Genomic DNA, 23,426 nt, shown 5'->3' on the forward strand with positions numbered 1-23,426 from the left:
GCAGAGTCGTGGGTGGTGGATGGTGTCAACACAATCAGCTCAGCCTCGCTGCCCACAGCCTACGCTACATTACCCAGGACCCAACACCTCTGCTCCCTAGCTAATTACCAGGTAAGTGGTGCGAGCCAGAGAGAGAGAGAGAGAGAGAGAGAGAGAGAGAGAGAGAGAGAGAGAGAGAGAGAGAGAGAGAGAGAGAGAGAGAGAGAGAGAGAGAGAGAGAGAGAGAGAGAGAGAGAGAGAGAGAGAGAGAGAGCGAGCGAGCGTGTGTGCGTGAGAAAAAGAGAGAGAGAGAGCGAGCGAGCGTGTGTGCGTGAGAAAAAGAGAGAGATAGAGCGTGTGTGTGTGAGAAAAAGAGAGAGCTCGTGTATGTGTGGGAGAAAGAAAGAGAAAGTTCGTGTATGTGTGTGTGTGTGCGTGAGAAAGAGAGAGAGAGAAACAGATTGTCTTTAACTTCAACTGTGCTTGTGTGTGTCAGTTTCTCTTCTGTCAGGTCCTTATTTTGTATGCCGTTATTGTCTAATATTGATCTTTTTTTCCCTTATTTCATCATACTTGGCAGTTGTCTCATATCCATTGACTTGAAGGTTTTAGGTAACGGTTTACAAAGCGCCTTTGCTCTCTCTCTCGAAAAATTCTAGGCTTATATTATTTGTGATACTTATCATACCTATTCTTAAAGCTGCGAATTGGTTTCCCTTCTTTACTCTTAACGTCCTGATCATTCTTCTTCCAAACCACTCTTAGGATCATGGAATATTTCTTAACATCCCGTGACTCAACTGTGATTTTAACCTCAGGCAGTGTCCTCGTGTTTTCCTGCCTCCCACTTCTCCAACAGCCTCTTCTTAACCACCATATCAATTCCTCTCAATATTTTGTACATGGTTATCATGTTTTCCTTAATTTTTCTGTTCTCTAATGTTATTAGGTTTATCTATTTTTGCTCTGCTCAGAGCTCCATTCTCTGGTTCTGCACTTCATCAAATTTCTTTACATGCTTGATCAAGTGTGGATTCCATACTAGTGTTGCATACTCTAGGATGGGCCTGACATATGCTGTTTATAGTGACATGAAAACTAATCTTCATTAATTTTCATAACCTTCGATCCCTGTTTTCATAAACTTTCATGTACTGGGGTTGAATTCCAATAATCATTTGTCAGACAAATCCTGAATCTTGTCTTGGTCCGATTGTAGCCTTTCCTTGTCCTCCCCTGCTATTTTATATTTATTAGTCTCACATTATCTGCAAGAAGGAATATGCCAGACTATCTACTCCGGTATCATGGTCATGTACGGTAGAAACAATACCAGCCGCAGTGCTAATGCTTGTGAAGCACCATATGTCACACTGGCCCAGTTTTGACACTTCTTTGCAAACAACCTTCATTTGTTTCCTTCCTGTTCGGTAGTACTTAAACCAATTTCTGCTTAAACCAATTTCATTCCTATTATTTCTGCTGGCTCCTCTATTGTCCCAATATGTTGTGCTGTACGATGTCAAAAGTCATCTCACAGTTCAGAAAAATACGGTCCACGAATCCCTCTCTCATTTTATTTTTTTTATTTTGCCATAGAACTCTGGTAGGTTTGTGAGACAGAGTTTTCTACCTGTAAAACAGTGCAGGCTGTTGTTTATGTACTTGCTCCTGTCGAGATGTACTACAACTCATCTGATTTTTCTCTCCATAACCTTACATACTACGCATGTCAATGAGATTGGTCTGAAGTTTAATACAGTCTGTCTATCCCTTTCCTGACAGCTGTCCGGTTTCAACTTAGCAGTATACCCACCGTTTTTGCTCCCTCTTTCAGGATCCATGAAGAGATATCGTGTAGTCAAACTGCCTACGAGGTCATGTAACTCACTCAGTAGTTTCTTCAGCTCGTCTCCTGTTGCATCTATTATTTATGTCCAGTTTTTTTTTTTCCTTTCTTTTTGCTCAGCTCCTCGCAGACTGGTCGCTGCATACTTCTCCTTCTTTCATCATTATTATTATTCAGTTTTCTACTGTTGTTTTCCTTCTTCTGTGGCTGTGCATCATCTATGGTTCATATGTGACTCAGGTCTTTCTCTTGTTGCCTCTCAGTCTTACTTCTTACCCTTGCTTATCTGGCTATTATGCTCGTTTCCTTGTTTGCCGTTGTTTCTTGCTTATTTTTTTTTCAAAGTTATTGCGCTATTAGCTTTTGCCTCTCTCCATTGGTGGTAGAACCATGGGAACGTTGTTCACTGACCATTGTTCCTTCTGCTATTGGATACGCATGTCTCCTCCTCTTCGAGACACTTTCAGACACAGATACATTATTATATTATTTAGTTTGTTGTTTTTCCTTTTGGTTCCTTTCTCAGTCCATTGTTTTTAGGTATTCTCTTATTCTTCTGTAGTATCCTGTTTTGAAGGCTAGTTGCTTCCATCTTTCTCATGCTATGATTTTTCTTCACGTTAGCTAGTTACTAGTTGTCAAAGACACTTGTCGATGGACATTTGGCCTGTTGTGTAAGTTACTAGTTGTCAGAGGCACTTGTCTATAGTGTGCTTGTCCTCACTCACCTATTCGTGGTTGCAGGGGTCAAGACTCAGCTCCTGGCCCCGCCTACTGTGTGTGTGTGTGTGTGTGTGTGTGTGTGTGTGTGTGTGTGTGTGTATGTGTGTGTATGTGTGTGTGTGTGTGTGCTCGCCTATGTATGCATATACTCACCAATTTGAGGTTACAGGGGTCGAATCATAGCTCCTGGTTCCGCCTCTTTGCTGGTAACTTCTAGGTCCACTCTGTCCCTGCTGCATTAGCTTCATCGTATCTCTTCTTAAACCCATGTGTGGATCCTGCCTGCACTACATTACTCTCCAGATTGTTGCACTTGCTGACAACTCTGTGACTGAAGAAATACCTCCTAACATCCCTGTGACTTATCTAAGTTTTTAACTACTAGTTGTGACCCCTTGTTCCTGTATCCTATCTCTGAAACATCCTGTTCCAATCCACCTTGTCAGTGCTATCAGTATTTTACTCGTCGCTATCATATCTCCCCTATCCCTCATGTCCTCCAGTGTTATCAGGCTGATTTCCCTTAACCTCTCCTTGTAGGATATACTCCTTAGTTCCAGGACTAGTTTTGTTGCAAACCTTTGCACTTTCTCTAATTTCTTAACGTGCTTGACCAGGCGTGGGTTCTATACTGGTGTGTTGCATGCTCCAGTATGGGTCTGATACTTTTCCTTGAGTGAAGTTTGCAGTCACTGTCCCACTAGCCTATATTCTGTGTGGTCTTCGTTGACCTTCTTCAATATTCATAACTTTATACTTAGTGAGGTTAAACTCCAGGAGCCAGTTGTTGAACCAGGATTGCAGCCTGTCCATATCCCTTTGTAGTCATACCTGATCCTCATCCACTTGAATTCTCTGGATTAGCTTCATAATATCTGCAAACAGGCACACCTCTGAATCTATCTCTTCCGTCATGTCATTTACATATACCAGAAACAGCAACGACACTAGGACTGACCCTTGTGGAATCCCACTCGGCACAGGCGCCCATTCTGACACTTTGTCACGTGACATCAGTCGTTGTTTCCTTCCTGTCAGTTATTCTCTGATCCATTATAGTGCCTTATAGTGCCTTTCCTGCTTCTCTAGCAAAAGCTAGAGGAGCAGGAAAGGCAATATGAGGCACTATAATCGATCAGAGTTCCACGTATGCATATGCATACGCGGAACTGTATCGAAAGCCTTCTTACAGTGCAGCACTATCTCTCCTGCTTTACTTCTGTCACCTTGTCGTAAAACTCCAGTAGGTTTGTGACATCGTGCTGGCTATCGTTCTACCAATCCTTTCTTGACTTCCTATACTATACATGTCAGTGACACTGGTAAAGATTGGTAAAGACTGGGACTACATTTGCTGTCTTCCACACCTCATGTAGTTGCCCCGGTTCAATAGATGTGATGAAACACAAATAACCCGCACATAGAAGAGAGGAGCTTACGACGACGTTTCGGTCCGACTTGGATCATAAACAAAGTCACACTAACGGAAAGTAGAACAGGAAGGGTATATATAGGCTGGAAGTGGTAGTGGTAGTAGTAGTAGTCGTAGTGGTGGTAGTAGTAGTAGTGGAGGTGGAAGGAAGTAGTAGTGGAGAAGTAAGAAGGAGGAGGAGCCAGTCAAATACTAAGAAAGAGGAGCAATGCAAGGTAGTTAGATGCCCATAGAGGGTAAGAGCAAGAACACAGAGGGGGGGGATGGTAAAAAAATAAATGAAGGAATAAAAACACAAGGCAGAAGAAAGACAACCCAGAGGAGAAAAAGGAAAGAGGAAAGGGAAGAGGAAGAAGAAGAAAAAGGAGGTTAAGTCACGGGTAAAATTAAGACACATGTGCAACATCTGGGTAACTTTATTGTAGACGTTTCGCCATCCAGTGGCTTCATCAATACAAATTCCTAGAATTTGTATTGATAAAGCCACTGGATGGCGAAACGTCTACAATAAAGATACCCAGATGTTGCACATGTGTCTTAATTTCATCTTGTTGGTATTGTATACCATTCTTGTACAATAAGTCACGGGTGTTCTGAAGTTTGGAGCATTTTACATTGTAGTGGGAGAGGAAGGCATCTACAGAGACGAAGCCAGGACTAAGATTCATACAAGGAAAGTTGTGTATTAGGGAGAATTCAACCAGACGGCGACTGTTAAAGTTGGAAGTAGGGAAGACAGTTTTAGCAGAAGACCAGTCAATACGATGAATATGATCTCTGACGTGACAGAAAAGAGCATCACTAGTGTCGGCAAGCCTAACACTACTTTTGTGCTCCCTAAGTCTGTCAGAAAGAGATCGGCCAGTTTCTCCAAAGTATTGAAGAGGGCAGGAGTAAGAAATAGAGTAGACACCAGGAGCATCAGTAGAGGAAGGAGAGGTATGAATTTGATTGGTGCGAAGAGTGTTAGTCTGGCGGAAAGTAAGCTTGATGTCTAAGGAACTGAGAGAGTTGTTGAGATTAGAAAGACCGGAAATATAGGGAAGGCAGAGGACAGAAGAGTTCCCAGGAGTAGAGAGTTTTGGAAAGAAGAAATTACGTTCAGCACGTGAGAAGGCAGAGTCTATGAAATGAGAAGGGTAGCCAAGACGGGAAAAGGAATTATGAAGAGTGGAAATTTCTGCTTGAAGGAACTGAGGATTACAAATACGGAGAGCACGGAGAAATAAAGAGATAAGAAACGTCGTCGTAAGCTCCTCTCTTCTATATGCGGGTTATTTGTGTATCGTTCCAGTCACGGTACTGTGCCTTTTTTTGTTATTTGTTAGATGTGTTGAAGATTGTTGTTAGTGGCACACACATTGCCCCTACTCCCTCTCTCTCAAGATCCACGGCGAGATGTTGTCCGGTTTCACCGCCTTTGATGTATCTAGCTCACTTAGCAGCCTCTTCATCTCCCCTTCGGTTGTGTGTATTGTGTCCAGCACTTGATGGTGTACCCTTCCATCCAGGTTTGCTGGAGTCCTTTCTGACCCCATTGAAAATAATCTCTTGCTGAGCTCTTCACATACTTGTCAGTCATTTCTTGTAATCTCTCCTCCTTCATTCCTCAACCTGTTTACCTGGTTCTTGACCGTTATTTTCCTCCTGACGTGGATGTACAATAGCATTGGGTCAGATTTGGTTTTCGATGCTATATCATTCTCGTATTGTTGCCTATTTCTTTTCTGGCTGTTCGACTGATGCTATTTTTCTAGGTACTTTGGCTTCTATAGTTTTTCCAATCTCTTGCACACTTAGTTTTGGTCTGTAAACACCTTTGGATGAACCAAAGGCTCGTTCTGATCTTCCCATTGTTTCTGTTGCCCTTAGATACGAACCTTTCCTCTTCCTCTGTGTGTGTACTCACCTAGTTGTGGTTGCAAGGGTCGAGTCACAACACATGCTCTGCCTCCTCCCTGTTTGCTACTAGGTCTCTCTCCTTGGCACATGAGATTTATCATACATCTTCTTAGAGCTATGTATTCATTCTTCCTCACTTGTACTCACCTTATTGCTAACCTAATTGTGGTTGCAGGGGTCGAAACTCAGCTCCTGGCTCAGGCTCTTCACTGACTGCTACTGAGTCCTTCCTCTCCTTGTTCCATGAGCTTTATCATACCTCGTCTTAAAACTATATATAGTTCCTGCCTTCACTACATCGCTTGCCAGACTATTCCACTTCCTAATAACTCTATGACTGAAAAAATACTTCCTAACATCTCTTTGACTCATCTGAGTGTTCAGCTTCCAATTTTGACCCCTTGTTTCTGTGTCCCATCTCTGGAACATCCTGTCTCTGTCCTCCTTGTCTATTCCACGCAGTATTTTGTATGTCGTTATCATGTCTCCCCTGACCCTCTTGTGTCGTCAGTGCCATCAGACCGATTTCCCTTAACCTTTCTTCATAGAACATTCCCCTTAGCTCTGGAACCAGCCTTGTTGCAAACCTTTGCACTTTCTCTAATTTCTTGACGTGTTTGACCAGGTGTGGGTTCCAAACTGGTGCTGCATACTCCAGTATGGGCCTGATGTACACAGTGTATAAAGTCTTGAACGATTCCTTACTGAGGTACAGGAATGCTATTCTCAGGTTTGCCAGGCGCCCATATGCCGCAGCAGTTATCTGGTTAATGTGTGCTTCTGGCGATGTACTCGGTATTATACTCCTCACTCCTAGGTCTTTCTCCTTGAGTGTGTATGTGTGCGTGTGTGTGTGTGTGTGTGTGTGTGTGTGTGTGTGTGTGTGTGTGTTTGTGTATGTGTGTGTGTGTGTGTGTGTGTGTGTATGTGTGTGTGTGTGTGTGTGTGCGTGTGTATGTGTGGGTGTGCGTGTGTGTGTGTACTCACCTATTTGTACTCACCTATTTGTGGTTGCAGGGGTCGAGTCCTAGCTCCTGGCCCCGCCTCTTCACCGGTTGCTACTAGACCCTCTCTCTCCCCGCTCCATGAGCTTTATCAAACCTCGTCTTAAAACTGTGTATGGTTCCTGCCTCCACTACGTCATTTTCTAGGCTATTCCACTGCCTTACAACTCTATGACTGAAGAAATACTTCCTACTATCTCTCTGACTCATTTGTGTCTTCAACTTCCAATTGTGGCCTCTTGTTTCTGTGTCCCCTCCCTGGAACATCCTGTCCTTGTCCACCTTGTCTATTCCACGCAGTATTTTATATGTCGTTATCATGTCTCCCCTGACCCTCCTGTCCTCCAGTGTCGTCAGGCCGATTTCCCTTAATCTTTCTTCATAGGACATTCCCCTTAGCTCTGGAACTAACCTTGTTGCAAACCTTTGTACTTTCTCTAGTTTCTTGACGTGCTTTATCAAGTGCGGGTTCCAAACAGGTGCTGCATACTCCAGTATGGGCCTGACATACACGGTGTACAGTGTCTTGAATGATTCCTTACTAAGGTGTCGGAATGCTGTTCTCAGGTTTGCCAGGCGCCCATATGCTGCAGCAGTTATCTGATTGATGTGTGCTTCCGGAGACATGCTCGGTGTTATACTCACCCCAAGATCTTTCTCCTTGAGTGAGGTTTGCAGTCTTTGGCCACCTAGCCTATACTCTGTCTGTGGTCTTCTGTGCCCTTCCCCTATCTTCATGACTTTGCATTTGGCAGGATTAAATTCGAGAAGCCATTTGCTGGACCAGGTGTCCAGTCTGTCCAGGTCTCTTTGAAGTCCTGCCTGGTCCTCATCAGATTTAATTCTCCTCATTAACTTCACATCATCTGCAAACAGGGACACTTCTGAGTCTAACCCTTCCGTCATGTCGTTCACATATACCAAAAATAGCACTGGTCCTAGGACCAGTGTGTGTGTGGGTGTGCGTGTGTATGTGTGGGTGTGCGTGTGTATGTGTGTATGTGTGTGTGTGTGTGTGTGTGTACTCACCTAGTTGTACTCACCTAGTTGAGGTTGCGGGGGTCGAGTCCGAGCTCCTGGCCCCGCCTCTTCACTGATCGCTACTAGGTCACTCTCCCTGAGCCGTGAGCTTTATCATACCTCTGCTTAAAGCTATGTATGGATCCTGCCTCCACTACATCGCTTCCCAAACTATTCCACTTACTGACTACTCTGTGGCTGAAGAAATACTTCCTAACATCCCTGTGATTCATCTGTGTCTTTAGCTTCCAACTGTGTCCCCTTGTTGCTGTGTCCAAACTCTGGAACATCCTGTCTTTGTCCACCTTGTCAATTCCCCTCAGTATTTTGTATGTCGTTATCATGTCCCCCCTATCTCTCCTGTCCTCCAGTGTCGTCAGGTTGATTTCCCTTAACCTCTCCTCGTAGGACATACCTCTTAGCTCTGGGACTAGTCTTGTTGCAAACCTTTGCACTTTCTCTAGTTTCTTTACGTGCTTGGCTAGGTGTGGGTTCCAAACTGGTGCCGCATACTCCAATATGGGCCTAACGTATACGGTGTACAGGGTCCTGAACGATTCCTTATTAAGATGTCGGAATGCTGTTCTGAGGTTTGCTAGGCGCCCATATGCTGCAGCAGTTATTTGGTTGATGTGCGCTTCAGGAGATGTGCCTGGTGTTATACTCACCCCAAGATCTTTTTCCTTGAGTGAGGTTTGTAGTCTCTGACCCCCTAGACTGTACTCCGTCTGCGGCCTTCTTTGCCCTTCCCCAATCTTCATGACTTTGCACTTGGTGGGATTGAACTCCAGGAGCCAATTGCTGGACCAGGTCTGCAGCCTGTCCAGATCCCTTTGTAGTTCTGCCTGGTCTTCGATCGAGTGTATTCTTCTCATCAACTTCACGTCATCTGCAAACAGGGACACCTCAGAGTCTATTCCTTCCGTCATGTCGTTCACAAATACCAGAAACAGCACTGGTCCTAGGACTGACCCCTGCGGGACCCCGCTGGTCACAGGTGCCCACTCTGACACCTCGCCACGTACCATGACTCGCTGCTGTCTTCCTGACAAGTATTCCCTGATCCATTGTAGTGCCTTCCCTGTTATCCCTGCTTGGTCCTCCAGTTTTTGCACCAATCTCTTGTGGGGAACTGTGTCAAACGCCTTCTTGCAGTCCAAGAAAATGCAATCCACCCACCCCTCTCTCTCTTGTCTTACTGCTGTCACCATGTCATAGAACTCCAGTAGGTTTGTGACACAGGATTTCCCGTCCCTGAAACCATGCTGGCTGCTGTTGATGAGATCATTCCTTTCTAGGTGTTCCACCACTCTTCTCCTGATAATCTTCTCCATGATTTTGCATACTATACATGTCAGTGACACTGGTCTGTAGTTTAACGCTTCATGTCTGTCTCCTTTTTTAAAGATTGGGACTACATTTGCTGTCTTCCATGCCTCAGGCAATCTCCCTGTTTCGATAGATGTATTGAATATTGTTGTTAGGGGTACACATAGCGCCTCTGCTCCCTCTCTCAATACCCATGGGGAGATGTTATCTGGCCCCATTGCCTTTGAGGTATCTAGCTCACTCAGAAGCCTCTTCACTTCTTCCTCGGTTGTGTGCACTGTGTCCAGCACTTGGTGGTGTGCCCCACCTCTCCGTCTTTCTGGAGTCCCTTCTGTCTCCTCTGTGAACACTTCTTTGAATCTCTTGTTGAGTTCTTCACATACTTCACGGTCATTTCCTGTTGTCTCTCCTCCTTCCTTCCTTAGCCTGATTACCTGGTCCTTGACTGTTGTTTTCCTCCTGATGTGGCTGTACAACAGTTTCGGGTCAGATTTGGCTTTCGCTGCTATGTCATTTTCATATTGTCTTTGGGCCTCCCTTCTTATCTGTGCATATTCGTTTCTGGCTCTACGACTGTTCTCCTTATTCTCCTGGGTCCTTTGCCTTCTATATTTCTTCCATTCCCTAGCACACTTGGTTTTTGCCTCCCTGCACCTTTGGGTAAACCATGGGCTCATCCTGGCTTTTTCATTACTCCTGTTACCCTTGGGTACAAACCTCTCCTCAGCCTCCTTGCATTTTGTTGCTACATATTCCATCATCTCATTAACTGGCTTCCCTGCCAGTTCTCTGTCCCACTGAACCCCGTTCAGGTAGTTCCTCATTCCTGTGTAGTCCCCTTTCTTGTAGTTTGGCTTCATTCGTCCTGGCCTTCCTGCTTCTCCCTCCACTTGTAGCTCTACTGTGTATTCGAAGCTTAAAACCACATGGTCACTGGCCCCAAGGGGTCTTTCATATGTGATGTCCTCGATATCTGCACTACTGAAGGTGAATACTAAGTCCAGCCTTGCTGGTTCATCCTCTCCTCTCTCTCTTGTAGTGTCCCTTACGTGTTGGTACATGAAGTTCTCCAGTACCACCTCCATCATCTTAGCCCTCCATGTATCTTGGCCCCCATGTGGGTCCAAGTTCTCCCAATCGATCTCCTTGTGGTTAAAGTCCCAAATGATCAGGAGCTTTGCACTGCATGCATGAGCTCTTCTGGCCGCTCTAGCCAGTGTGTCAACCATCGCTCTATTGCTCTCGTCGTACTCTTGCCTTGGCCTCCTGCTGTTCTGTGGTGGGTTATACATCACTGCTATTACCACCTTGGGACCTCCAGAGTGAAGTGTTCCCACTATGTAATCACTTTCTTCTCCGCTATCTCCTCTCTCCAGCTCATCAAAATTCCAGCGATTTTTGATCAGCAACGCCACTCCTCCACCCCCCCTGTTCCCTCTGTCTTTCCTCAGGATTTGGTATCCCGTTGGAAAGATGGCATCTGTTATCATACCTGTAAGCTTGGTTTCTGTAAGAGCTATGATGTCCGGTGATGCTTCTTTGACTCTTTCGTGCCACTCCTCCCACTTATTTGTTATTCCATCAGCGTTTGTGTACCATACCTTCAGTTTCCTTTCCAACACTGTGGTTTGGGGGGCCTGTGGGGGTGGGAGACCTGGTGGCATACTGTGGGATTCTATAGGTCGATGTTGGGTGGAGGCTGTGGGTATGGATTGTAGTGTGTGTTGGGATGGTGTGATAGGTTGTATGGTTCTGAGAGTAGTTGTGTGTGTGCTTGCCCTTGCTGTTCTGTCCTGCTCTGACTGACCTCTGCTGATTCCCTCCTTGTCTCTTTTCCTAGCTCCTTTCGTTTTTTTGTCCTCTCCCTCAGCTGCTGTCGTTCTGATTTTGTTCTGTCTCTGTCTAGGAACACCCTCTTGTACTCTTCCGAGTATTTCAATCGTGGTTTCTCTTGGAGGATCCTGTTCCGCACTGTTTCCGTCCTGAGAATCAGCTTGATTGGTCGGTTTCTCCCCTTCGAGTACCCCCCTATTCTCTGAAAATTTACAATCTCGTCCATCTCTTCACCTATTTCCGTGTGTCTGTGTCTGTGTGTCTGTGTGTGCCTGTGCCTGTGTTTCCTTGTTTGCATATAATTACCTATTTGAAGCTTCTGATTCAGATATTCTTGTGGAGTTCCATCTTCTGTACTCTGGTCATCACATAATATTTAAAAATTTCCAGTAGCTGCAGCACTTAATAATTTCTCTAATAATGCATCCCACAAGTTAACCTTATTTGAGAAAAACAGTTTTCTACTGTCCTTCCCACTCCACCTTTTCCTCAATTTACAATTGATACTTCTTGTTATCCTTGTTGTAGGTATTAAGGAATCTCATTTATCTACTCATACAAGTTCTTTCATAACCTTATATGTGATTATCATATCTCCTCTTTTCCAATTATCAGCCAACATGGGAAACTTGAATATTTTCAGCATTTCATTATTGTTCATATAACTCATTCCCGGCCACCATTTTTCAGCTCTTCTTTGGACATATTCTAACTTATCTAATTTTTTTTTTCAGGTGTGGACACCACACAACCACTGCATATGCCAATTTTGGTATAATTTAGGTTATAGACAATTTTCTTCACAATTCACCATCCATATATTTAAAAGCGCATTTATAGTTTGCCAGTTTAGCATACGAGGTTCACACAGTTTCATTTATACGATCTTCCGATGGCAATTTTTTAATAATTCATGCATCCTATTCTCTATCTGATACTTTAATATCTTGTCACAGTCTATGTTCCTCTTATGCCCTGATTTCACTGTCTCCCGTTTTCATTACATGGCGTTTACCTGCATTATTTCCATCATCCATCACTCCATGTGCTCAGTGTGTGCAGATCCTCTTGTAAATAGTTCCAGTCCATGCTGTTGTTGACACTCTTAGATGTATCCTGTGCTAAATGCACCAGCTGTTCTAATTCCGTCTTTTGATTAATTATTCCTGCATCACTTCAAATTAGTCTTGTATTATACTAAGCCTTAAATTTCCTTCTCAATATGATCCTTATTTTTATCCATTACCTAATTTATCATTTTTTCAACACTTCATTTACTCAGCTGACTCATTATTGTCTTCTGCATTTGCTTCAACGAAGTTTTTAAAATTTATATTTCATTTTTTAATATTGCATTTCCTTAATTAATTTTTATATTAACCCATTTTGCCTTACCTGGTTTTGCTCAGTTTTAGTTGATTCATTATATGGCATTTATCTGTATTAAATTCGATCATCCATCCATCTATTTTAGTTAGATATCTTATCCATCTATCCACTGGGTTTCTTGCCATATTGTCAACAAATGCATCAATGAACTGCTGTGCTACTCCATTTCTCCCTAATATATTTAATACGTTAATCTAATTTCAGAAAATGTTCCATATATAAATAATTTCCTTCTGTTTGTTTGGACATCACTCACATAATACTTTCTGCTTCCTTTACAAAAGAAGCGCGGTCCTTTTTTCCCTAGGATTCGGCGGCTAACATTTGTACTTCTCGGCGTTATGTGTGTGTGTGTGTGTGTGTGTGTGTGTGTGTGTGTGTGTGTGTGTGTGCGTGTGTTTTTGTGTCTGTCTGTCTGTCTGAGCGTGTGTTTTTGTTAGGAAGTTAGTTCTTTATTTAGTTTCTGAGCAGTTGGAATGAGCGTGGACGTAGAACAGGCACTGGTAAATAAAGTTAAAAGTAGAGGGGAGGGAAGAGTATCAGAGATGAGAAGTAATGGGATTATTTCTTGTACATCTACAAGGTCAGAGCAAGGTAATCATTAACGCTGGTATGCAATGTACACGTGTAGAAAGAATGTTGAAATACAAGAAATGAAGTGAATAAGAATAGATATATGAGAGACTTGCGTTACAGAGAATGTTTACCTGCCTGGAGGTGAAAATAATGTACCTGCCTGGAGGTGAAAGTAATGTATAGGCATTGAGGTGAAAGGAACGCACATGCCTGGAAGTGAAAGTAATGTACATGCCTGGAGGCGAAAGGAATGTACATGCCTAGAGGTGGAAGTAATATTCATGGCTGGAGGTGAAAGTAATGTATATGTCTAGTGGATAAAGAATAGTGTGTTCCAGCTTGAAACGAACGTAGAGAGAGGATTGTGATTCTCCATATACATGGATGTGTTGAGAATTTTTAATCAAGTTTGAGAATAATCATTGTAGAATGTATTATTGCGATATTAACCCTGTGTTCAGGGTGCACAATAGCAACAATGCTGGGAGTGACAAGTGAATGTAAATGACATTGGGAGACCTCTGATTAAAGTGTGTTGAGAAGGAAGTGTGAAAGTAGACAATATATATATATATATATATATATATATATATATATATATATATATATATTAGGAAGAGGATAAATATGTAATGAGCTACGATGAAATATGCAGTATATTGATGTGCATGTTTTGAAAGTACAGAGTGTTATGGCAGGTCATTTTTAGTGGGAGCTACGTGAGAGGAGGTTGATATACATGATGTCAGTGTGTAAGCGAGAAATGGAAAAAATAAAGTAAGGGATGCTAACTGACAGGTTTGAGCCAATGTTGGAAGAAAGATTGGATAGAAAGGATGATGAAGAGTTAGGTGAAGAGGCATGTTACGAATCTAAGAATGCAGTGCTAGAGTGTGCAGCAGTAGTTTGTAGTTATAGGAGAGTAGGGTTGAGAGGAAAGGGAAATTCTGGGAAGAATTATGAGACAAACTGGATAAGGAAGAAACATTTAGTATGTGAAATGTTTTTACAGTGTAATTATATATTGATAGAAGAACATATATAGATAAATGGAGAGGTTAAAATTAATTTGAAGGCGTGGAAGTGAATAATCTTCCTTACATAAAGCAATTTTTTAAGATATTTCTTCTTATTTGGTAAAACAATTAATACTTCTTAAAATTCTGAATTAAACAGTGTTAATTGAAAAAAAAATGTTAAGTATACGAAACGTTTTTACAGTACAAATATCTTGTAATGATGGAAAAAACATGGATAGAAAATGAGAGGATAGGATGAATTTGAAGGAGTGCAGAGGCTACTCTTCTGTATATCAGGCAGCATTTATAAGATATTTCGCCTTGTTTGGTAAAACTAATAATACTCGAATTCCCAACAGCCATGTTCTGCCGGCGATGTTCAGTATGCAGAGCTAGTGCTGGGAGGCACAAACTCCAGCCCTCCACATCCTGAGCTGCACAGAGGTCCCATCAACCCCCAGCACCATGATCTACAGAGAACTACACTCATCCCACGACAACACAATCCACAGAAAACTACATCCAGCTCGCAACTCACTGATCCGCATGGGGTCATCTACGCTACTCTCGACAACAAAACTCACTACTCACCTTTAGCACATAAATCTTACTCCCAGCCTGTAGTGATTACCAACACTCCCATACAAAGTGGACTCCCGCAGGCTCTCCACAGGACCACCCCCACACAGAGTGAGGTCCCGCAGACAACTCACTCTCCTTGGATTCCTTCCTCTGCGTCTATGGGGCGACGACACTCACTAAGGCGAGACCCTCATGAAGGAGACCCAGAAGCTGCGCTTCCACTTATTCCCTGCCAAAAGGAGAGCTCAGTCTAAATTTAGCATGTGTACTCCGCAAGATGCATTAGTTATTACATAATTGATTGAAGCAGTGAAAGAGAAGAACAAAGCTGAGACGGTGTCATACAGCAGCCGAGGAACGGAAAAGTTAATGGGAGCCATTGACTCCTCGGCCTAATGTTAAAATATCAGCAAACAATATGGCAGCAAATTATGAGACGGGGTAAACCAGCAAGTTTTGTGTAAATGATGTTATTAGTTCTATGTTTCCTATTATTGATACAATACCTACAAGTTGATGAATAAGACACACGAGCAACATTTGGTTGTCTTTAACACCGAAACGTTGTCCTACTTTGTAGTAATCTACAGTCGATAACAAGCGAAAATAACACTTGAGACTGTAGAAAAAAGAAATACTGAGGTGATCATTCTTCGGCCCCTCATTCTTATTCTGCTGTTAATTCACCTGTTTTTAACGGAAGAAGTTTGCATTGCAGACGAAACCCATGTGTTGTACATGTGCTTTATTCATTAGTATTATGTTATATACGTACCCCTACATCATCCCAACAACTGTTTCAATAGTAACTTTTCTGCTTTAGGTCCCAGTGCTACGTACGGTCTCCTTTGGTAGTGCCTTAAACCATTACATCTTTCGGTACTATATGCGACTGAATATTAGTAAACATAGAAAAGTATGAAGCTTCTCGATATACCCCAGGATTACCTTAATGCTCTCCCATTTGGTGGAGACGCAGTGAGAGGGGTAAAATACTGGACGATTGGCTTGTCACCCATAAAATAAATGTAACGGAAGTGTGTACCGGATTTCACCAGAAGGAGAATGAGAGGTCAAAGTTAACCACAGAATGAATCTTAGATTAGCACCTGGGGACAAAGTGTGTAGTAGGAATAATAAATTTGACGAAACTGACCCATAGTTGTCACACACTGAAGGAAGTGAGGTAGACGAGATTCGGAAACCCTCAATTTGTAGCCGGGAGAGAGGTAATGACGAATGTGGAAACCCTAAGGACGGGCTAGAGGTGCACAGCGACGGAAGTTTAACCAGAGCTCTGGAGAGCTGACAGGGTAATGCAAGATATGAAGAGCTACTGAGAATAAGCACAGGTTGCAGAGTTCCACAATGAAGGGCACTGCCAGCGGTAAACTTACTTGAATACGGGTATTCTTGAGAAGGTTTTTAAGGATTCGAGTAGTTGTGTCAAGCCATTGTTTGTTGGTGATATTATAGCAGATATATTTTTGTACAGTACTTTTAAGGAAAATCTTGGTAGGCTTTGTGTGACCCCCACATATTATTATGCTGAGATAATATTTATGTCATGGGATCCATTACTAAACAACAGTTGGGGTGAATGTTGCATGGTACACCCTAGAAGAATTATTAATTATTATATAAGTGAGTGTAAGCACTCAAGGAGAATAGTACAGTGTGGGATGGCATCAGAAGGCAGCAGGGATAGTGAAAAGTTTGGCACTTCAACCACAAGAAACAAATAGCATCATGAGCACAACTTATGAGAGCTGAACAAACGAATTTTGGGTAAGCATTGCTATGCTATGTAGCTGCCCCTACATCATCCCAACGAAGTTTCACTAATAACTCTCTTCTGCTTTAAGTCCCTGTGCAATGTGCAATCTCCTTGGGTGATTTCTAGTGCCTTATACTATTGTATCTTTGGTTCTATAAGTCATTATTAGTAAAGATAGAAAACATCTGAAGCTTCTTTCATATTCCGAAGAATTAGGATGACGCTTTCACAGATGTTACACACTGAGACTTACTGTTGTCAGATATTTGAATAAGAAATTGGTTTGCAAAATAAGCATAACGTGTGTACATATATGTAAAATAAAACTACTCTCATTTTCTGTCCCAGATCTAGAACCTCTTGCACAGATGTGGACAGACTGGAGAAGCCCATAAATTTCATAACATTATTTACGAGGAAACATCCGTTTACCATTCCAGATCGATGCCGTTGGCATTCCTCTCATTCCTTTGGTTAAAATCACACCGATCACTTGAGAGTAAAGTTATATCAGACACAAGTGCTGGCAGAAATTTGGTTACTCCATAAACGGAAAATAGCAGATTAATATCCTACATAATAGAGGATTTCTTTTTTCGCTACAGCCCTTTTTTTTTTCTTTTTCTTTTTTTTTTTTCCAAGACATTTCAGGCAAGTCTCAACAAATCCGACGAGAAAAATTCTGTATGTGGCAAAGGTAAAAGATTTCTGTTAATAGTCTGAAGCACATTTTTATGGCTAAAAGAAAAATAGCGTCTCCAGTTTTCTTGAGACTGCGTATACCTTTTAAACCGAGAGATATGAACGTTACAGTAGACCCTTGCAAATAGTGGCAAGAACTTCCTCGAATGCCACCAACATTGTCAATTAATTAACTGTGAGTATTCAACAAGATATGTAAAACTGTTTATTAGCCCGTCCACTTACATGTGCACTTATATGATGAGCTATAAAGCCTAAGGAAGTAAAATTGGCTTTTGTAATTGTATGACTATTATCTCATAATTATTGTGGAAAATTACATTTATTTGAATGTAACTCATTATGAACATAACAATAAATGATAACAAAGACAATTATTATTTATCAGTTACATAGACAAGTAGGAATTTGGGACACCTAGGTCGCAAAAATGTCCCCTTTCGATACCTACCACTGTCATATCCACAAGTTGCTCTAGACCTATTAATTACAAATGAAATATACATCACCAAGAATTCTGGTAAATATATAAATTTGTGGACTGTATATTAAATTAATAAAGGATTATATATATACACATTTACATAACAGAAGGAGAATATATCTTAATATCACTCACCAACTAGTCTGGAGATTACTGTGTGTCATACTCAGAAAGCCTCACTGTCTATCCATGAAAATAACACTGGCCAGAGTTACAAACATAAACAAGCTTATCTTAGGTTCCTGGAGCTGTCTTGTCCAGTCGCCTGATATCTCAATTTATGCAGGAATACACATCCAACAATTTTGGCTCCTATTTGAGAGGTGTCAGCCCAATTTTAACCTCTGGAGTACGAAAATTCTTCCTCTTATTCACTAACGTTTGTGTCCAATTCAAACAACAATGGCGAGTCTCTTCTGCGCAGGTGAAAGGCTTCCCATTTTTTATGACAAATTTTTATTAAATACAGTATGGCCATCTATTTACATATAACTACTGTATTTCTGGAAAATATATACAGTATTTTCCACACTGCGGTTGGGCGGAGTTCGTTGCTAAATGACTGAAATTGCTCATTTGGCAATGGTGCAGGACCTGGGTACATATAGGATCTGGCATCAACACGGCAACATATTACACAAGATTTAATCACCCTTTTTACACTTTGCCATCCTTGTGGAATCCAGAAAGTTTCCCTAATACAATTTAAGGTATCTTGTACCCCACCATGCATTACATTTTTCTGGGCATTTAGAACAATTAAATTTGTTAGATGATTAGTTTTGGGCAGTAAGATAGGGTGTTTAGCATAATCACCCAATTCAGCATTTTGTAACCTACCTCTGCACCTAATTACATTATTCTCTAAATACAGTCCCAATTTCTCTATTATGGAACCTTTCACAATTTTTCTTTCCATCATCAATTTAATCTCATTTCCATAGATTTCTTATTGTACCCTCTTTATCCAATATTCAAGAGGATGTGAAAACTTAAATGAAATATTCATCTTGTTTAGAAATTTAAACACCAACTTAGTTACATTGATTAGTTTGGGTAAAGAAGAATACCTATTTATATCAATGGCTAAGGGAGGACAAACTATTGGAGCGGTGGTCACAGTAATTTCAACAGGAGCAATATATGCTTTTTGTACAGGCCAATTAGCTTTATTTACAAACCAGCTCGGTCCTTTAAACCATGATACAGCATTTACAAATTTAACATAAGGTAAACCTCGAGACAAGAAATCAGCTGGATTCTCCTCACCAGGTATATGATTAAATGTAAACTTATGCTGACCCAAACTATTATACTTCTCTTGCATCTGATTAATTTCAGCGACTCTGTTTTGCACGTACACAATTTTACTGTTTCCATTACGAATCCATTGTAAGGATACCTCATTATCATACCAAATTACAGTGTCGCTAATATTTATCTCCTGCAACTTATTTCTTATATAATTATCTAATTTGACACCTACATAAATGGCTGTTAATTCCAACTGAGGTAAAGTACGTGATTTAATTGGAGACACTTTAGCCTTAGACATAACAAGAGAGATAACACTATTACACTGAAGGTAAGCAACTGCTCCATATGCCAATTTTGAAGCATCACAAAAAATGTGGAGTACATTTTTCCCATTTGGATTGGCCACCTGGCATAGGAACTCCAACATTGGAATTTTTTCATAATCACCAATTAATTCATCCCACCTGTTAATGAATTCCTCAGGTAGAATTTCATCCCAAGCACATTTAAGTTTCCATGCTTCCTGTATTAATAATTTCCCTCTAATAGTAAGGGGTGACACTAAACCTAGTAGATCAAAACATTTGGAAACTTCAGCAAGCAAAACTCTCTTAGTTAATTTATTGGGCATACTGTAATTATTAGGTTTTAACATTAACAAATCTCTCTCAGTATCCCAAGTTAATCCTAATACATTACTACATTTTGGCACTTCATCTCCAGGGTAATCTTTACTTATTTTGTCCTTTAATTTGGACGAATTACTATTGCATTCGATCAGAGGCATATTTGCACTTTGCATTATTTTATTAGCCTCTCCATAAGTCATTAACAGTTCCTCTTCAGTTGACGTCACACCCAGGAAATTGTCCACATAAAATTGTTTGCTCATTACTTTACGCAATGGACTTCCCATACGTTTAAGGTGTGCTTTTATCGTCGCTTGAAGTAGAAACGGACTGGATGTAGCTCCAAATAATATGCTCCTAAAGCGAAAGGTTTTCAGAGGGTTAAGTGGGTCACTAGGATTCTCAGGCCATAAGAAGCGGGTACAATACCAGTCAGCCTCTTGTAAACCCACTCTTAGGAAAGCTTTACTTATATCAGCCGTAAAGACATAATTCTTCATCCTGAAATTTAATAAGATATCTCCTAATTTTTCCGTCAACGACGGACTTGTCATCAGTCATTTAAACTAGGTACAGTTTTGTTACTCCTGGCACTACAATTAAACACAATTCTCAGAGCAGTGGTCTTAGAATCCTTCTTCACTCCGTGATGTGGCAAATAGTGACTATAAATTTTGGCTTGCTCAGGAGGTACCTCTTCTATAAATTTATTAATTAATTGCTCAGCAATTATATCATTATAGGCAGTTAACAATTCTGGTGTCTTACTCAGATCGTGGAGCTGAGCCTTTAATTGTCCATATGCCATTCTGTAATTAGTGGGCAATTCTGGATGGTTCAGTCTCCACGGAAGTCGTACCCAGTATTGTCCAGATTCAAATTTTACATCTCTCAAGTATTGCTCCTGAGTAAAAGAATCTTCTGGACTTTCTTCATTTACATTTATTCCAATGATGACTAATTCCCACAATTTATGCACTGGCTCAACACCATCCTCTATGGAAGAATTATACTGGGGCACGATTTCATGGTATTTGTAGTTTCCTCTAGTCATGAATTATTATTACGAGGAGTCCTACCATACATTACATGGCCTCCTGCAGTCTTCAAAAGGGTGACACCACATTTCTTTACCATACCCTTTACAAAGGAGGTATAATAGTCACTACCTATCAAAATATTTATTGGGCCTACAGAATCATCACTTACACCAGAAGGTGCTAAATTTACATTATGTGAAAGTCTTTCTGTAGTTTTACTAAGCCCTACTGTAGATATTTTCTCTGGAAGTCTATCTACAATTACTGCATTAACACGTTTTTTCTCATTGCCCAACCTGACAGTTACATAAACAGTGTCATACAATTGAGCCCTTTTATCCGAGAGAAAACCAGATAATTTTAAAGTTGTGGGATCTCCCATCTGTACTTTCATACCATCAAGACATTTACGTTTCATGAAAGTACACTGGGATCCCTGGTCCAGTAATGCATTTACATTTTTTTATTTATGCCTTTCATCATCAATTTTTACCTGTAACACAGGTAAGGCTACTTCAGGAAAACCATTATTATTAACATTAGCAGCAATTTTTACATTAGCTACTGTTGTGTCAGGATTGTCAACATTATTATTATCAACATTATCATTTAGACCCTTACACATGACTATATGGTGTCTTCCTTTGTGACATTGATAACAGTTGTTTAATTTGGCATAACAACCCTTTACATTATGATTACCTAAACACCTGATACATCTGTCATGTTCCTCCAGTCTCTCAACTTTATTATTCCATGAATTGTATGCATTGCAATTCTTAGAAAATGAGTACCCTTGCAGAAAAGACAATCTCTCTTTTCTCTGACTGGTTTCTTATTAACTGGGGTACTCTTAAGAGGGTATTTATTCTTCTTACCATGTGGAGAATCATTATTTCTGATTCTTGCTACTTGATATGCACCTATGCAACTATATTTGGAAATGAATTTTGATTATTACCATTTGGATAATTTTTCCCTTTGTGAAACTTGAGAGATACCTCAGAGTTATTATGTGTTGCATCTTTAAAATGAGTTGGTTGGCTGGTCTGCAACTGAACAATTAATTCTTGTATACCTAGTCTTATTTCCTCCAGACCAAAGTAACCTTTGTGATATTTGTTTGAGAACCATTCAAGCGTTTTACAGTTTAATTTATTCTGTACCATGGCACTCAATAACCAGTCTGATACCTTCAGATTATATTTATTACTTAAAGTTTTAAGAGTGCTCTCCAGTTTAACTCTAAAATGTTGTAAACCTTTGTAAGTGTGATCTGGAGATTTTAAATTAACAATGATATTCACTAGATCCAACCTACTTTGTTCTGTATTACTATAAGTGACCTTCAACAAGTCAACTGCTTCCTTGTAAGAGTCATCTACATTGGGAAAGGCTTGTATGAGTATGTGAGCATCTCTTCTTACCTGTCCTTTGAGGTAAAATAATTTAGTTTAACAGGCTAGGTCACTCCTGTCATGCACAGCTGGTTTAAAAATTGACCAAAATTCCTTCCAATTTTCTCCAGGATTTAATACAGGTAAACATAATTCTGAGAGTTTTGGCAAAGACATCTTATTTGTTGGAGCAGACTGATTAACTGCCTGGTTTACACATTTTAATTTATTCAAAGCCTGACTTTTACAAGAATTTTTTCCTCTAATTCATGATACTGATTAATCATGAGATCTACTTCAGTCTCATCTACACAGTTTACTAACAAATCTCCTTCATATTTGTTGTAATACAATTTGTATGAATCATATCTATTCCCTATAACATCTAAATACAATTTTAAATCATCAGTATTCACAGTTTCTTGATCCATTAATTCCAAACATTTATTATATGCCTTGGTTACATGACGTTTTCTAGCCTGCAGTGATGCTTTCTTTGCTCTATATTCCATATGTTTGTCTTCTATATTAATTTTCTCATTTTCATGATGCAATTTATTAAATTCAACTTATTATTAACTCTGATTACAACTTACAACACTGATACAACTTACCTTTGAATAAATCCTAGCTACACTTGAGCTTTGCAATTACATGTAAGAAAATTGTAATATAAATTTTAAATACATATTAATAATGTTAGCTACACTTGAGCTTAGTAATTACACATGTAAAAAAATTATAATAAAAATTTTAAATACACATTAATAATGTTAGCTACACTTGAGCTTAGCAATTACACATGTAAGAAAATTATAATATAAATTTTAAATACACATTAATAATGTTAGCTATACTTGAGCTTAGTAATTACACATGTAAGAAAATTATAATATAAAATTTAAATGTACATTAATACAAACCTTTAGCCAGACTTGGCTTATCAAAATAAATATTATACAAATTAATAAATCCTTGCCAGAATTTGGTATAGCAAAATTAATATTGTAATAATTATAATCCACTACACATTAAGGAAATTTGTGAACTTAACATCCACCTCCTTCTGCCATTTCACATATAATTATTAAGTAATTAATTAATTAATGACTTCATTAATTACCTCCGGTTCAAGAAGGACCAACGGGCAAATTAAATGTGGAAAATTACATTTATCTGAATGTAACTCATTATGTACATAACAGTAAATAATAATAAAGATAATTATTATTTATCAGTTACATAGACAAGTAGGAATTTGGGACAAATATGTCGCAAAAATGTCCCCCTTCGATACCTACAACTCTCATATCCACAAGTTGCTCTAGACCTATTAATTGCAAATGAAATATACATCACCAAGAATTCTGGTAAATATATAAATTTGTGGACTGTATATTAAATTAATAAAGGATTATATATATACACATTTACATAACAATTAGTCTGGAGATTACTGTGTGTCATACTCAGAAAACCTCACTGTCTATCCATGAAAATAAC

General features: G+C 40.1%; 1 protein-coding gene across 1 annotated transcript in view; it reads left to right on the top strand.

Annotated features, from left to right (window-relative positions):
• Positions 1-16,600, top strand: part of LOC128687704 (protein turtle homolog B) — a 188,139-nt gene extending 171,539 nt beyond the window's left edge. The window contains exons 13-14 of the mRNA XM_053775306.2: positions 1-111; positions 14,415-16,600. The exon at positions 1-111 is cut by the window's left edge and continues 2 nt beyond it. Coding sequence (XP_053631281.2) covers positions 1-111; positions 14,415-14,891 — 588 coding nt within the window. The 3' untranslated portion in view covers positions 14,892-16,600. The remainder of the gene's footprint in view (positions 112-14,414) is intronic.
• The last annotated feature ends 6,826 nt before the right edge of the window (positions 16,601-23,426 follow it).

The sequence above is a fragment of the Cherax quadricarinatus genome, chromosome 11 (genome assembly GCF_038502225.1).
Source record: "Cherax quadricarinatus isolate ZL_2023a chromosome 11, ASM3850222v1, whole genome shotgun sequence".
In the NCBI taxonomy this organism is placed as follows: Eukaryota; Metazoa; Arthropoda; class Malacostraca; order Decapoda; family Parastacidae; genus Cherax; species Cherax quadricarinatus.